This window comes from Staurois parvus, unplaced genomic scaffold (genome assembly GCF_062004578.1).
Source record: "Staurois parvus isolate SC_StPar_1 unplaced genomic scaffold, SC_StPar_1.0 ptg000475l, whole genome shotgun sequence".
Lineage (NCBI taxonomy): Eukaryota > Metazoa > Chordata > Amphibia > Anura > Ranidae > Staurois > Staurois parvus.
In genome coordinates, this window is record NW_028318271.1 from 2,488,346 (window position 1) to 2,505,091 (window position 16,746).

At 41.4% G+C, this 16,746-nt stretch overlaps 1 protein-coding gene across 3 annotated transcripts in view; it reads right to left on the bottom strand.

The window, feature by feature from the left end:
• RAI14 (retinoic acid induced 14) overlaps positions 1 to 16,746 on the bottom strand; it is a 269,154-nt gene that overhangs the window by 3,549 nt on the left and 248,859 nt on the right. For all 3 annotated transcript variants that reach the window (XM_089689447.1, XM_089689445.1, XM_089689446.1), the window contains 2 exons: positions 14,273 to 15,787; positions 4,034 to 4,183 (listed from right to left, as the gene is read on the bottom strand). In XM_089689447.1, coding sequence (XP_089545573.1) covers positions 4,034 to 4,183; positions 14,273 to 15,787 — 1,665 coding nt within the window. The remainder of the gene's footprint in view (positions 1 to 4,033; positions 4,184 to 14,272; positions 15,788 to 16,746) is intronic.

Sequence of the window (16,746 nt, forward strand, 5' to 3'; positions counted from 1 at the left end):
GCTGAAAATTCATTGACTGTTATTTGACTTCTCCATCCATTCATGATATAATAAAACGAATCTGCAGGCTGAATGCTTTCAAAGGGGTTAAAAATGATTACCAACTTCAATCTGCATTTTACCAGTCTACGGTTATCTTTTCTACAACCAGTAAGCTCCCCAGCATGTTATCCTATGTGTCCTTGCACACATAGACTGTAATCAGTGTTTTTTGGCAGGGGTGTTTTTTGGATGGAAAAAAAACCCAGAACTAGTGGGGGTCTTGAGGAATTTTTTAGCTTTAAAAATGCTCTAATGCTGAAAAACACGGCAAAACACTGTAAAATGCGGTAAAGCATTTTTGGACGTATTTTGAGCAATAAAAATAATTTTATTTTTAAAAAGCGCAAACGTGCAAAAAACACAGGTAATCGCTAATGAAAAAATGCTAAAAAACACTGAAAAACTCAAGTTTTTAACATGACTTTATATAGCTAACGTTACCAACATTATTAAAAGCCCAGTGTGCATGGAGCCTAAAGCCTGGAATACAAATCACAGTGCAACAGTCTTGTTTACTAAGGAGCAACAAAATTAGCAGCTAACTCAGTGTCATATTAAGTATTTGGAGTAGAGCTGCTAGTGGAGCCCAAATTTGGATGTCACAGAACACTGAGTGGCTGTTCAATAACTTAGTAGCACAAATTGCTAATCAGCCAATCATATGGCAACAACTCAATACATTTAGGTATCTAGACGTGGTGAAGTTCAAACTGAGCATCAGAATGGGGAAGAAAGGAGATTTAAGTGATTTGAATGTGGCATGGTTGTTGGTGCCAGATGGGCTTGTCTGAATATTTCAAGAACTGCTTGTCTGCTGGGATTTTCACACACAACCATCTTTAGGGTTTACAGAGAATGGTCCAAGAAAATATCCAGGTAGTGGCAGTTGTGTGGATGAAAATGACTTGTTGATATCAGAGGTCAGAGGAGAATGGGCAGACTTGTTGATGCGACATTCAGATGGTAGGGTCAGAATTTTGCGTAAACAACATAAAAGCATGAACTTAATAATTACAATAGTGTGGCGCTCTAAGAAAATACACCAATAATAAATAAATATATATATAAATGAAAAAAATACATATGTGACCAAATAAATATAAATGTATATAAATGTGACAAATTCATATAATAAAATCCATGAAACAATCCCAAATAAATAATATAAAATAAATAACAGTGTATAATAAATCCTGTATCAAATAGACCTCAAGTGATTACTTAAATAATTAATTAATCTAGTGTCTAGGATCAATGATCAAAGTCATGCTTGTACATAAAAATAAAATTGGTTCGCGAGTCCGAAGTTTCCGGTGCGTGGTGACGCACTTCCGGCGTGCGACGCCATCTTGCTTCACCTAGGAAGTCCCATTCGCATGTAGTATACCCACACATCGGTGAGGAGGGTGGACTGCGATACAATGTGAGTGTTGCTACTCTATAATTTCAATAAAAGGAGTCATTAATACTGCACTTAGAGGGCATTCTCTTTTTTGGCTCACTGGACTGGTGAGTCATTGTTCTTCAGAGACACCTTGGCTTAATTAGTGAAACAGGAGTCTCATAAAGGAATCTAATGAAGGAGGAAAGATGCTGACCTATTTGGAATTAGGGATCCAGGGTGATCCTGCAAGCCTGCTGGCCCCTAGGGGTCACCGGGAGGAGGTGAGGAGGCAATTTAGCCACCTGTAGGAGAAGAGTTTGGCACCAACCACGAATTTTCATCACCACACATAGCATGGTTATTTTTTCACCTGATGGACTGTGTTTTTTCATTGATTATTTAATAAGTTTGATGATATGTTTTTTGCACTTATTTTGACACTTTAGCACTTTTTTCACTTTGCATATGGTGCAATATTACTTGGTCACTTTATTTTTATGTACAAGCATGACTTTGATCATTGATCCTAGACACTAGATTAATTAATTATTTAAGTGATCACTTGAGGTCTATTTGATACAGGATTTATTATACACTGTTATTTATTTTATATTATTTATTTGGGATTGTTTCATGGATTTTATTATATGAATTTGTCACATTTATATACATTTATATTTATTTGGTCACATATGTATTTTTTTCATTTATATATATATTTATTTATTATTGGTGTATTTTCTTAGAGCGCCACACTATTGTAATTATTAAGTTCACACTGTATGAGGTATCAGCAGAGGAGTGTTGGCAGCTTAAAGTTGGTCGTTTTACCATTTGTAGCGCAGGAGGATTTTTGACTATTACTAAACATAAAAGCATGGATCCATCCTGCCTTGTATCAACTGTTCAGGCTGGTGGTGTAATGGTGTGGGGAGATATTTTCTTGGCACTAGCAAGGCGTACCTAATACAGTGGCCGGTGTGTATATGTTCAGTTTTCTTGAGATCACTGCAAATTGATTTAAGATGAACAGTTCCAGGCAATTGTAGATCTCTTCAAGATCTGATCATTAAATTCTGAGATCAAGTGCCAAGCATTACAGAACCCTCTTAGTAAAGTAATCCTATTTACTGACAATTTAAAAAAAAAAAGTATAAAACCTCTGTGGCCACAATGCATAGAGATGTTATGCTTGTCATCTCTATATATGGACTTTGCTCATAGCTGTTATTTTTTATGTATTATTAATGAGAACTGAAGAAGGAATAATGAAAAAAGCCACCAGAAGTTGGTCAGCCGTACTGAAGGTTTAGGCATGCAGACATGACGTCAGGAATCCAGAACTATAAAAGGAGACCAACAATTATGTTGCACCTAATATATTCTGATTAATCTAAATAGACTGAAATCAACACTCTGTATTTATGTTCCGTTACAAGAAATTGGAAAATTATTGGTCATGAAAGTTGGCTTCCTCCATGAAGGGGCTGAAAAAACAGATGGTTTAAAAGGAGAATTCAATTTTTAAAGTAAACCTGTCACAAGCCTGTGCATGCATGCATGACCAGAGGATACCTTTAGGAGCTTATAGCTGGTACCTATAAGTATATTTATGTGCTTTTGCACTCTTGGAATCTCAAAACCAAACAGAAGCTGCACTGCTGATGTTGGTGCTACTCCCACCCCCTGCCAGGAAAGGGACAACACGGAGGCAGAAGAGGGGTGGAAAGTGCACAGTGATGGTGGGAGTTTCTTCCACCGTTTGGCCATCCAACTGCCTCTTGTGCTCTGCTGGACTAGTTTGTCATTAAAATGCTTTGCACCAGAAACATAATTGTAGTACCTTTATAAAGGGGGCAACTTGCAGAATAACATTTGCACGTCGGCTTAGTTATAAACTTCTTTAGTTCCCAGATAATTTACCACATTTCAACAACCCCCTTCTAGTTTTCTATTGACCTAAAGCTGACAACCCTAGGGCCATTTCTGCACTCTGCAAAACCAATCCCTGTGTGTGTAAGCATGATCTTTCTCAACGGGGGGGGGGGGGGGGACAACACACGAACATGGAAATCTTTGCCTTAAGTGTCAATTGAGAGATTCTGCTTTTGGAATACTGAGAGTAAGGCAGACCATAGACCATGCAATTTTCTTTCCTAATTTTCGATAGATGTATGGCTGGCTTAAGGGGGTCACTCTCACTAGCGGATGAGAGACAGTAAAACCCTGTGGTTGAGCCCCATTTTTTACACACCTCTCCCTTTAACTGAGAGGCAGGGGCTGGGAGGTGTACACATGCTGTGGGGGAGATGCTTTGCAGCCGTGGCAGGATGGGACCATTCTGCAAGCACCCTGCAACTTCGTACATTACTACTGTGGGGTTCAAGGGGTAAACCAGGCAGTGAGGACATGATAAGATGCCTGCTTGCCATCTGTCAAATGCTCTGTGAACACTGATCCAAAGGCAGATCACTTTTCTGAGATCAAAGCACATGTGAATGAGCCCTAATACAAAAAGAATGTGATTCAGCCCATCAATTAAATTTTTTTGGACTGACTATAAATATATGGGAGAAATATCAGAAAATGTTGGAGTGATGTACTTACCACCAACTGGTTCTGCAACTGTTTGACCTGCTGCTGTAGTGATTCCAGTTGCTGGCTCTGTCGCTTAGGAGTGCTTGTGGTAAATGAAAGCTGTGAAAGGCTGTTCAGTGCTTCTTTCAGTTTGCTCACCTCCTTTGTCAGTTCAATAACCTGTAAGGTCATATGTGTATTGATTAGTAGCACATTCATTAATGAGTTCAATGTTTAATTAGGACTTGAGCCCTTCAATATGTTTGTCCGTGTCGATCTGTAGGAATCTCTCCTTTCAGAAGTCCTGATATTCAACTGACCCTTTCGATACAAAGCAGCTCTAGTGCTACTACAGTGCTCTGAGCTGCTCTGCTCTTTCTGAGCAATACAGCTGAGCGTCAGAAGTACGTATGGGTGTCAAACTGGCGGCCCTCCAGCTGCTGCCAAACTACAAGTCTCATTAGGCTATGCAAGATTGACAGTTACAAGCATGACTCCCAAGGGCAGAAGCATGACGGGACTTGTAGTTTTGCCAGTTTGACACCCCTGCTCTTAGATTGTAAGCTCTAACGAGCAGGGCCCTCTGATTCCTTTTGTACCAAATTGTATTGTAACTGCGATGTCTGCCTTCATTTTGTAAAGCGCTGAGCAAACTGTTGGTGCTATATAAATCCTGTATAATAATAATAATAATACATTGTTGATGTTTCCCATTCTGTATATAAACTGCCAAAAGTTTGCCTGCTCCAAAATGGCAAAGACGAGGATACAGTCATTGCCAAAAAAAGTGTTTTAGCGGGTAGTATGTGCAGGAGAGGAGTGCAGAGGGTATGACAATGGGCAGTATATGCAGGAATAGAGTGCAGAGGGTATGACAATGGGCAATGTGTGCAGGAGTGGAGTGCAGAGAGTATGACAACGGGCGGTATGTGCAGGAGTGGAGTGCAGAGGGTATGACAGTGAGCAGAATGTAATAGAGAGAAGTTTGGAGGGTATGACAATGGGCAGTATGTGCAGGAGTGGAGTGCAGAGGGTATGATAGTGAGCAGAATGTAAAGGAGAGACGTTTGGAGGGTATGAAAATGGGCAGCATGTGAAGGAGTAGAGTGCAGAGGGTATGACAGTGAGCAGAATGGAAAGGAGAGAAGTTTGGAGGGCATGACAATGGGCAGTTTGTGCAGGAGTGCAGTGCAGAGGGCATGATAGTGAGTAGAATGTAAAGGAGATAAGTTTGGAGGGTATGACAATGGGCAGTATGTGCAGGAGAGGAGTGCAGAGGGTATGACAATGGGCAGTAAATGCAGGAATAGAGTGCAGAGGGTATGACAGTGGTCAGTATGTGCAGGAATGGAGAGCAGAGGGTATGACAACGGGCAGTATGTGCAGGAGTGGAGTGCAGAGGGAATGACAATGAGCAGAATGTAAAGGAGAGACGTTTGGAGGGTATGACAAGGGAAATATATACACAAACATATGACAAGGGAGAAAACTTGCAGAAGGGAAGTTTTGAGGGTATGACAGTGGGCAGCATGTGTAGGAGAGTGGAAAGGTATAGTTGTGTTCAAAATAATAGCAGTCAGACATCACTAACCTGATCAATCACTGTTTTTGGTAGAAATGATATTTCTATATGGCAAATAATTTACTAGCAGGTGTAGTAGAGTAATAGAAATCCAAACGACCCAACAGTCATGACATGCATGCTGCTGATTCTGTGTAATTGAATCACTAATTGAAAGAGGCATGTTCAAAATAATAGCAGTGTGGAGTTCTATTAGTGAGGTCATTCATTCTTTGAAAAACAGGTGGCAATTATTGCCCTTATTTAAGGAAGGAAGGCAGCAAATGTTGTACATGCTGGTTACAGTGCATTTCTCTCTGAAATTCTGAGGAAAATGGGTCGTTCCAGACATTGTTCAGAACAGCGTACCTTGATTAAAAAGTTGATTGGAGAGGGGAAAACATATAAAGAAGTGCAGAAAATGATAGGCTGCTCAGGTAAAATGATCGCAAATGCTTTAAAATGGCAACCAAAACCTGAAAGGTGTGGAAGAAAGCAAAAAACTACCATTCGAATGGATAGAAGAATAGCCAAAATGGCAAGGACTCAGCCAACAATCAGCTCCAGGAAGATCAAAGAAGGTGTAAAGTTCCCTGTGAGTACTGTTACAATTAGAAGACACCTATGTGAAGCCAAGCTATCTGCAAGAAGTCCCCGCAAAGTCCCAGTGTTGAAAAAAAAGACATGTGCTGAAGAGGTTACAATTTGCCAAAGAGCACACTGACTGGCCTAAAGAGAAATGGCGCAACATTTTGTGGACTGATGAAAGTAAGATTGTTCTTTTTGGGTCTAGTGGCCGGAGACAGTTTGTCAGACGACCCCCAAACACTGAATTCAAGCCACAGTACACTGTGAAGACAGTGAAGCATGGTGGTGCAAGCATCATGATATGGGGATGTTTCTCATACTACGGTGTTGGGCCTATTTCTCGCATACCAGGGATCATGGATCAGGTTGAATACATCAGAATACTTGAAGAGGTCATGCTGCCTTATGCTGAAGAGGAAATGCCCTTGAAATGGGTGTCCAACAAGACAACGACCCCAAACACACCAGTAAACGTGCAACATCTTGGTTCCAGACCAACAAGATTGACGTTATGGAGTGGCCAGCCCAATCCCCGGATCTTAATCCAATAGAAAACTTGTGGAGTGACATCAAAAATGCAGTTTCTGAGGCAAAACCAAGAAATAGAGAAGAACTGTGGAATGTAGTTCAATCATCCTGGGCTGGAATACCTGTTCACAGGTGCCAGAAGTTGGTTGACTCCATGCAACACAGATGTACAGCAGTTCTCAGAAACAGTGCTTATACAACCAAATATTCATTAAGCGATTCAAAGGAAAGCAAAATCTTCAAACATTTTTCAGTTTATATAGTGAATGTTTGAGTTTGTAAAGAAGAATACAAACACTGCTATTTTTTTTGAACAGTCTAATATTCACTTTTCTTCAATGTTTTTTAGAGAAACAACACAAATTTGATATATTTTTCTTCATGTTTTGATTTGGAATAGAATGTGTAGTGTTCCCAATGCATTTGTGTGTATGGAAATAAAAGCCATTAGAAGGATTTTGAGCTTTATTTACTTTTTTCAACACACTGCTATTATTTTGAACACAACTGTAATAACAACTGGAAGAACAGTTAATCTTTTGATTCACAAATGGCAGATGATCACTGCATAATAAGTAACAAAATAACTAAAATATATGGTTACAGCCAAATGGGTAAATGACTAGGGTGTAGAATTGTGTCCCAGAATGCATTTGGAGGAACATTTACCTGCTGGCATGGATACCTGGTAAAAACGCATGTGTATACTGGGGGCAGGATACATGGGAGAGACCAGTGTGGTTTCTAACACAGAGGGCTCATTCTCACTAGCCTGCATGGTAGAATACAGCCTTTTACTGTTTGGGCAACTGTCAGTGTGAGGTCCAGTAAGGGGTTATGCATTGCACCGTTTACTTTTTTACAGAGGAAAGACCAATGTGTGTGTGCTGGAGGAGGGATAAAGGGGAAAGACCAATGTGTGTGCTGGAGGAGGGATACAGGGGAAAGACCAATGTGTGTGTGCTGGGGGAGGGATACAGGAGAAAGACTAATGTGTGTGCGCTGGAGGAGGGATACAGGGGAAAGACCAATGTGTGTGTGCTGGAGGAGGGATACAGGGGAAAGACCAATGTGTGTGTGCTGGAGGAGGGATACAGGGGAAAGACCAATGTGTGTGCGCTGGAGGAGGGATACAGGAGAAAGACCAATGTGTGTGTGCTGGAGGAGGGATACAGGGGAAAGACCAATGTGTGTGCGCTGGAGGAGGGATACAGGGGAAAGACCAATGTGTGTGTGCTGGAGGGGGGATACAGGGGAAAGACCAATGTGTGTGCTGGAGGAGGGATACAGGGGAAAGACCAATGTGTGTGCGCTGGAGGGATACAGGGGAAAGACCAATGTGTGTGTGATGGAGGAAAGATACAGGGGAAAGACCAATGTGTGTGCTGAAGGAGGGATACAGGAGAAAGACAAATGTGTATGTGCTGGAGGGAGGACACAGGGGAAAGACCAATGTGTGTGTGCTGGAGGGGGGACACAGGGAAAAGACCAATGTGTGTGTGCTGGAGGAGGGATACAGGAGAAAGACCAATATGTGTGCGCTGGAGGAGGGATACAGGGGAAAGACCAATATGTGTGCGCTGGAGGAGGGATACAGGGGAAAGACCAATGTGTGTGTGCTGGAGGAGGGATACAGGGGAAAGACCAATGTTTGGGCTGGAGGAGGGATACAGGGGAAAGACCAATGTGTGTGCTGGAGGAGGGATACAGGGGAAAGACCAATGTGTGTGTGCTGGAGGAGGATATAGAGGAAAGTCCAATGTGTGTGCTGTAGGATTTAACTTCCTCCCATCCCCTTGAGTGGATACTTACCTTCAGTGTGGCACCCAAGTTCTTCTTCATGCAGGCTTTGCAGAAAGAAGAGCCAACGGCTTTCAGCTCCTTTTTTATACACTCACTGCTCAGCTCTTTCATTTTTATGGCTGCGTGTTATTCGCCTGGATGAACCACCATATAAATGAATGCGAATGCAGACACAACAGAAAGAGAAAGGAAATATGTCTAGCATGAAGGAAATCCTTTCTTGGTTTCATGCCTTTGTACTTTTGCACAAAAAATGCACGTCATAAAAAACAATAAATCCAATGAGCCCATTCACATCTGTGGATTGGTAAAAAAGAGGCATGTCTGATTTCCTGAATATTTTCATAAGGTGTGATGTCCAATAGAATAATGAAAACGTGTATAATGCACTACAACACATGTTAAAAATATCCTTAAAAAATGGACAGAGGCAGACACAGATAGTCATAAACTCAAAAAGTAGCCACCAGGACATTGTATTCTGACAGTGGGACTCACTGATGTCAGAATACACTGATCAGTGGCTGCAGACATGTAGACTGGTGGCTGTAGATTAGCACAGACACTTCTGATGATATTGACTTTGAAAAATAAGCACCATGGCTATAGGTGGGTCAGCTATATTTCTGTTTTAGATACCTGTAGAGGTGCATACAAATAAATTAGGATTTGGGTCACACTGTGTGCAGTGACCTGTGTTTTCTTTCGCACTGGATAAACAAAGATCACTGCTACGGCACAAAGAAAACAATTGTTTTCTATGGGCCCCTTCACACTACAATGCTGGTGTAACGTGCCGTGAGCCGCGGAAAAATGCAGCATGCCTTCACTTTCCTGCAGCGTGCAGGATGGCACCATGTGTCACTAACAGCAGCATACGCACTGCAACGCTGCCTGCCGGAGTGGCACTGTCACTAGTTTGGATAGCAAAACATGGCCTTTTACTGTATAGGCTAGTTGGAATAAAGCCTAAAGGTAAAACTCTACTAAGCACTCCACACCTCCTCTTTCCATTGTATGTCACACTCTACAATGGAACCTTGCCCCTTTTACCCATAACAGATACAAGTTATAATAATAATAATAATCAATATATAATATTATGGCTAAAACATTACTACCAAGGAACTGCAGCCAAAAATCAGTCCACAACATCAGAGTGGCCAATTTACGGTTTTAAAGTAGAACTTCACTCTCTCAGTCAACATTGACTATTTTTAATCCTCATGCTGCTTGCATTAGTAATTAGACAGGATATCATATTTACTTGTTTTAAAGGATTTTTTTTTTTACATTTCTTCAGTTACTTCCTGGTTTCTGGCCTAGGCAAATGATTTCATACATCCCAGGAGTCTTGAGGAGGGGAGAAGAGTTTTTTTTTTAGCTAACACCTCCTGTCTACATGCCTGAGCTAAGGGCAGATGGGTTTCATGAAGGAAATGTTACATGAATCATCCCCTTACTCAAGTGGGCTATCGACAGAAATGCTAGGGGGTGTTTTTCAAAGTAATTTCTCAACAAAATAAATCATGGGACATGGATGGATGGGTGAGTTTGCTTTGAATATTAAAAATGAATTAAAATAGTGTTTTTGGTTTGTGGTGCTCAGATATAATGTAGTTCTGCTTTAATGGTGAAATGTTCAAGCAAATGTTAAGTTTCTATGTTAAAGTGGAGTTCCACTCACTCTGTAAAAAAAATAAAAGTCAGCAGCTACAAAAACTGTAGCTGCTGACTTTTAAAAAACAGACAGGCACTCACCTGTCCCACGATCCCGCGGTGCCCCCGCAGCAGCCTGTTTCACCGGCCGTCCTGTATTCCAGGCACCAGCATCTTTAGTGTGGGCACCCAGCTGTGACAGCTTGCGGCTTCACAGCCGGGTGCCCACTGCGCATGCGCGAGTAGTGCTCCATTTCCTGAATGGCCTTATCTTCTGGGACCTGTCACGTGTCCCACAAGACTACGGGGAGGGAGGGTAGGACAACTTCCGCTTCCGATCGCCAAGGCGATCGCAGCGGAAGTGGGTACCTGTCAATTTGAGGTACCCACTCCCCTAAGGTGCCAATCCTTAATGGGGAGAGGGGGACCAATCTTTAAAGTGGAACTTCCCCTTTTTGGTGGATCTCCGCTTTAAATCAAGAATATGTTTTTACTTTTTACACAGTCAGCATGAAAGGAATATAGCCTTTGTCAATGTGGAAGATAAGCCTAACTACAACTATTCTTAAAATGTTGTTTCCCTCTACCAATCCTGCATACCCTGTATAAAAAAAAAATCTGCGTACTTGCCTATTTTAATCCGCTCCAGTCACATGATCTGGCAGTTACGGCTCCCTTTTGTCACTGAGCGGCTTCTGCTGGGGAGATAATGGAGTGCCGACAGTGGCTAGACCAATGGGAACTTATGGCTCATGAACACAGCTCCAGTAATATCCAGTCGTTTTCAAGTGGTCCTTTACACAGGAGAGCTGGAGCTGCCAGATCATGTTATCAGACAGGAGCAGATTAAAAACAGTTCACTGCACAGATCATTTTTGTACATAATAAGAAGGAAGGGGGGGCTATTTTTAAGAAGAGTTAGTATTAGCCTTCCAGTATAATGTTGACTGTGCCCCCATTCCTATGAATTCTCCTTACACCCTGCTTACTTGATGGGTGTCAGACAAGATGGTACTCTATGTCATTTGTGTCAAAAAGAACAGAAAGTGAGGGGAAATCCCTCCAATGAGAACACAGCAATAAAAACACAATATACAGAAAACAGCTAAAGGTTTAACATTTCATTAAAGCGGAGCTGCACCCAAAAGGGGACATTTCACTTTAAAGTACTGGTCTCCCGCTCCCTGTGAGGAATTGGCACCTTTGGGGAGCGGGTACCAGATTTTGACAGGTATCCGCTCCTACTTCCGCTGCAGCCGCCTAGGCAATCGGAAGCAAAATTGCCCTCCCTCCCTCTACGTATTCTTCTGAGACACATATCAGGACCCAAAAGACTGCGGGACCATTCACAAGGTGCAGCGCTAATTGTGCAGTGGGCACTTGGCACAAGCTGTCACAGCTGGGTGCCCACACTTAGGATGCCGGTGCTGGGGAGAGGATGGCCGGTGAAACTGGCTGTGGAGAGTACACCGCTGGATCATGGGACAGGTGAGTGTTTTTTAAAAGTCAGCTGCTGCTGACTTATTTTTTTTTAGGTTTCACTGGAGCTTCGCTTTAAGTATCTATTTTCAACCTTCAAGACAAGGGCCCAATAAACAGTAAAAACAATAACAGAAAAAAAAAAAGTTTATGCTAACACAGTAAATGTATGGGAATATAAAATATTCACTGAAATGACGGTAGGCTCTGAATGGGGCTGGATGTCACTGTGTGGGGGAATGGAGGTTCTGAAGGGGACACTGTGGGGGCTCTGAGGGGGCCTAGGGGGAGGTTAGGGGCTACGTTGGACCACTATGGGAGGTTAGGTGACACTGGGAGGCACTGTGGGAAGTTAGTAGGCCTGCAGGTGACTGAAGGCCCAAGAAGAGACAGGCCACAGCCCAGTGGTTGGCCATGACCCGGTGGTTGAGAACCACTGATCAAAGCAATAACATTTCTGTGGTAGATTTTAGGAAGATCTCTGCTATAAGATTGCAATTCAACAATGACCAGACCATCCTTCTATCTTAAATCATATAGCTGAGGCTCTGTGCTCTTGCTCTTATACTAAACACTAACAGCTGAACTATCAGTGTAAATACTTTATTACATTCCACAATGTGCCCAGAGCTCCCCTTTACCTATAAATATGAACAAGGAAACATCCTTTGGCAATACACCTAAATATTCACTAGTCCATATAAACAACCAAGAATAAATTAAAACAATAGATAACAAAAGGATAAAAAAAATCACAACAGTGAATAAAGAAATTGTTTAATAATCACTGCAAGAAAGGCCTGGATTATTTCCTAGATACACAGAATATAACTGGATACTAACACTTATAGGTAAAGTTGATCCAGGGAATATCCAGTTGCCTCTCGGGGGATCAGGAAGGACTTTTTTCCCCTGCAGGAGCAAATTGGATCATGCATTTCTGGTTTTTTTTGCCTTCCTCTGGATCAATTGTGGGTGTAGGATTATAACTTTTTTTTTTTTATGGTTGAACTGGATGGACTTTTTGTCTTCTTTCAGCCAGACTAACAATGTAACTATATATTCAGCATTCTCTTAAAGTTGAACTCCAGTAAACTTGAGAATTCTAACTGCTTGTTTAGGTCTAGAGGGCATAGGAAAGAATATTTACTTACACGATCCTCCATGCTGGTAGACCAGTCCCCGCAGCATCTTCTCCCCCATGCTACAGCGGTGTAAGGTCCTGACATCATCAAGACCGATGCAGCGTACATAGCCCTGCACTGAACATGATGATGCCAGTAGCAAGTCCACTGCCAGAGCAAGGGGGAGTGCCGTCTGCCAGGAGGATCAGGTAAGTAAATGTGCTTTTACTCTCCCTTAGAATAAACAAGCAGTTATTCCTTGCAATGTGAGTGCAGAACGGAGATCTGTGAGAAGATGCTTGTCGCAATGTACAATGGGATTGTCAGCGTATTTTGTGCTAAGATTAGTCTAATTTTATTCAGCGTCTCCTGATAGATTTCTGCAGTAACATTGTAAGTCAATGATGACCTGACCTTCCTTGTATCTTGAGGCTTGTCAAGTCTAAAAGTGGAGATGACCACTGCTCACCACTAGCTTCTTACTTTTAATTGTAGCATAGCCAGATCGTTCATAAAGCAACCTAGCTAGGAGCCAACGGTCTGGTATATGTCCAGGGGACTCAGCTACAGTACATCCTTCATGTTCATGCAGTAAACCACGGAGATGGAGCCTGTGGATTCACAAGGGAGTATGTACTTGTAGATACCTGGTGCCTGATGGGATAGGCTATGACAGCACAGACAATGCAAATGAGATGGCTTCCCTGTGCCTAGCAATCCTAATCAATGCCAACTGAAAAGATGATGGGGGGAGAGAAAACAGCTACCCCACCCAGGGCCCTATTCTTCCTTAATCCATCTCTTGCAGGTAGACCATGGCTTAAAAAACTTCCATCTGGGTTCACATCTTTCTGTGCATGTTTTCATGCATTTTCACAAGCTTTATCAACAATCCTGTCCTGCATTATCAATAGGCCCTATAATGTGCATCGACTCTGAGGCTGAGCAATGCACATCAACACATACCCAGATGTGAACTAGCATTATTAAAAACAATGGGTAATCCATATACATACAATAATTTTTTTTCCGTTGTGGATGGAATGGAGAGGGATTAGGATACCTGTCAGGTTTTTATTGCTGTCTGTGTCCCCGTTAGGGAGTTTCACTCTCCCTGTTTGTCCTGTTTACCATTATTATCGAAAGTGAAATTAAAAGAAAACCCTGAATTTTGGGGTGTCCTCAGAAAAATAATAAAGGGGACATGTTCCAATGGGGACACTAGTTCTGGTGACCTTGGGGTCCCCAAGGAATTCCCCTAAATTGCAGGGATTATCTCCCACTTCTTGTTTTGGCCATGGGACAGGAAGTGAAGGTAAATCTCCTCAATGGGACACAGATGCAAAAAAATAAACTGACAGGGGTTACAACCCTCCCTTATTCTATCAGAAATGAAAAAAAAAACAAAACATTTTGCCTATAATTCTACTTTAAATTGAATAGGTTTGAATGGGCCCTGTATATTCTACAAATCTTAACAGGAATTCTGGATTCATTGCACTATAGTTTGCAGAAAAGGTTACCAACCTTCTTATCTTTGTCTTCGTCTACTTTTGAAGTATTTTCAGACAGCTTCTTCATTTCCACCAGATCTTCCTGAACTTTTTCATATTTCATACAAAGTTCATCGATTTCGTGTTCTTTTAATTTAAGTTGGCCTTCCAGTACTTCTTTTTCCTCCATTAATTGTGTAATGTCCCTTTGAGCTTTTCCATTGTCTACAGAAAACTTGTCTTTTTCCTTCAATAAATCACTTACTTGTGAAGACAACGTGCTTATTTCCTCTTCTAAAGAAACTTGCCTTTCTGCCAATAGCCTTTTAGTTACAGCCGATTCCTGGACAGTGACTTTTTCGTGCTGCAATTCACCTTCCAAACTCTTCATTCTGGACTCTTGAGAAGCAATCTTCTCCATCAGTCCATTCTTCTCCACCTTCATTATTTCAATCTGCTTCTTCAAATCATCAATAACCCTCTGAAGCTCTGAATCTGGTGTGTCTTCCTTTTCCTTGTCCAACTGCTGCTTCAACTCACACAATTCCTCTAATATTCTGGCATGCTGAGATGCTAAATCAACCAAATCATTCTCAACTTTCTCTTTGCTTTCTTCAACCTCTTGCAAGTGCTTCAAATGCTCATCTTTATGAATGAAGTCAGATGAGATATGATTAGAAGCTTGCCTTGTCTTTTCTAGTTCCATTTGGGCTTCACTGTACAACAAAGACAACTCACTGACTTGTTTGGTCAACTCATCTATCATAATAGACCTATCTTCCTCTTCATGCCCATTTGCCAAAGTAACAGACTCTTTGTGACAGTCCAACTCTTTCCTTAATTTTTTTATTTCTTCTAGAAGGTCTTCCTGCTTATTGTTAAGTTCAGAATTCTCTACGTTTAACTTTTCTATGACTGCACAGTAAGACTTCTCCATCTCTTCTTGTCTTTCTATGGGTACCAGATTGACAATGCTTTGAGTTACAACATCTATTTGGTGTCGTAAATCGTTCATCTCATTCTCTTTCCTTTCACTTTCAGCAAGAACATCCTGATACTCTCTCTTTAGCACTTCAAACTCTTCCAGAACCATGGCATTGTCCTCGTTTGATTTTGCAATGCCTTCTTCGTCTAACTCTTGATCAACCCTTGACATCCTTTGAAGATTTGGCTTTAGTGATGTGTTGTCTTTCTGCTCGTTGAGTGATCCCTGAGGCGGAAGGTCTGTATCAGAAGGCGCTTCGGAAGTTTCTGTGCTGAACAAGGTGTGACAACCTGCAGTTATTGACTGAATATGTGTTTCCAGGTCCTTCCTTATTGTTTCTGATTCCTCAAGTTTTATCTGCATTTCTTCTATCGTTTGTTCAAGCTGCTTGACTTTCAGTTCATATTTTGTCACTTCTGGTTGGGATTCATAGGAAATGTCCGAGTTATCAGAAATAACGGCTGCTGACTTTGCCTCTTTATCTTTGGCAATAGATAACTCCGCTTGGGTAGAATGAAACGAATCACAACTAATATCTGGTATAGCTTCAGCATTGGCTTTTTCCTGTAGTGAAAAGGACAAATGGTGTAAAAAACCCATGCTAAAACCAGTAAAAGTACAATGTTTTTATATAAAAAGCAAATCAAAATTAATAAATATAATCTACTTGCCATGCAATGGGAGAGTACATAAAGTGTAAAAGAAAGAAATTAGAGAAAGGGAAAGCTACAACAAAATGATACAATATGAAGATACAGGACCGCTATAGCAGAAAATAACAAGATTTGTGCTACTCACTGTAAAATCCCTTTCTCTGAGTAAATTGATGGACACAGCTCTTCTATTCTTGACTACAGGATTACAGCGCCACCTACAGGAGTAGGACACTAGGCAGAAAAAGAATACAGCACTGCTTATGGGCAGTCCTAGTTGGTATAAACCCCCTCTCTGCTATAAGCAAGTCAGTTAGTCACAAAGCCGGGTAAGAAGATGGGTGGGTGCTGTATCCGTTAATGAACTCAGAAAAAGGGATTTTACGGCGAGTAGAACAAATCCAGTTTCTCTTATGTTTAATGACGGACACAGCTCTTCTATTCTTGACCATAGGTAAGTCCCAAAACAGTGCCTCAATGAGGGGTGGACAAACCAAAGAACTGAAACTGCAAGACAACTATGGCTTTCTTATAGCAGAGAAGGGGTTTATACCAGCTAGTACTGCCCATAGGTGGAGCGGTGTTATTTTTCTTCCTAGTAGTTGGTGCAACAACCCTATGGTCAATAGAAATAGAAAAGCTGTTTCCGCCATTGAACATAAGAGAAAATGTATTTTTGTAACTGTATATTACTATTTAGAAATATCAGACAAGAAGCCAGTAATATCACAAAGACAGAGATACCGCTTTTCAAATGTATCACTATTCAGAGAAGTTTAAAATGTACAAGGAATCAAAATACTTTCTTAAATGTTACGTGTGTCCAAACTAAGCATTCGGTGAGTTTGTGGTAAAGATTACACAATAGGA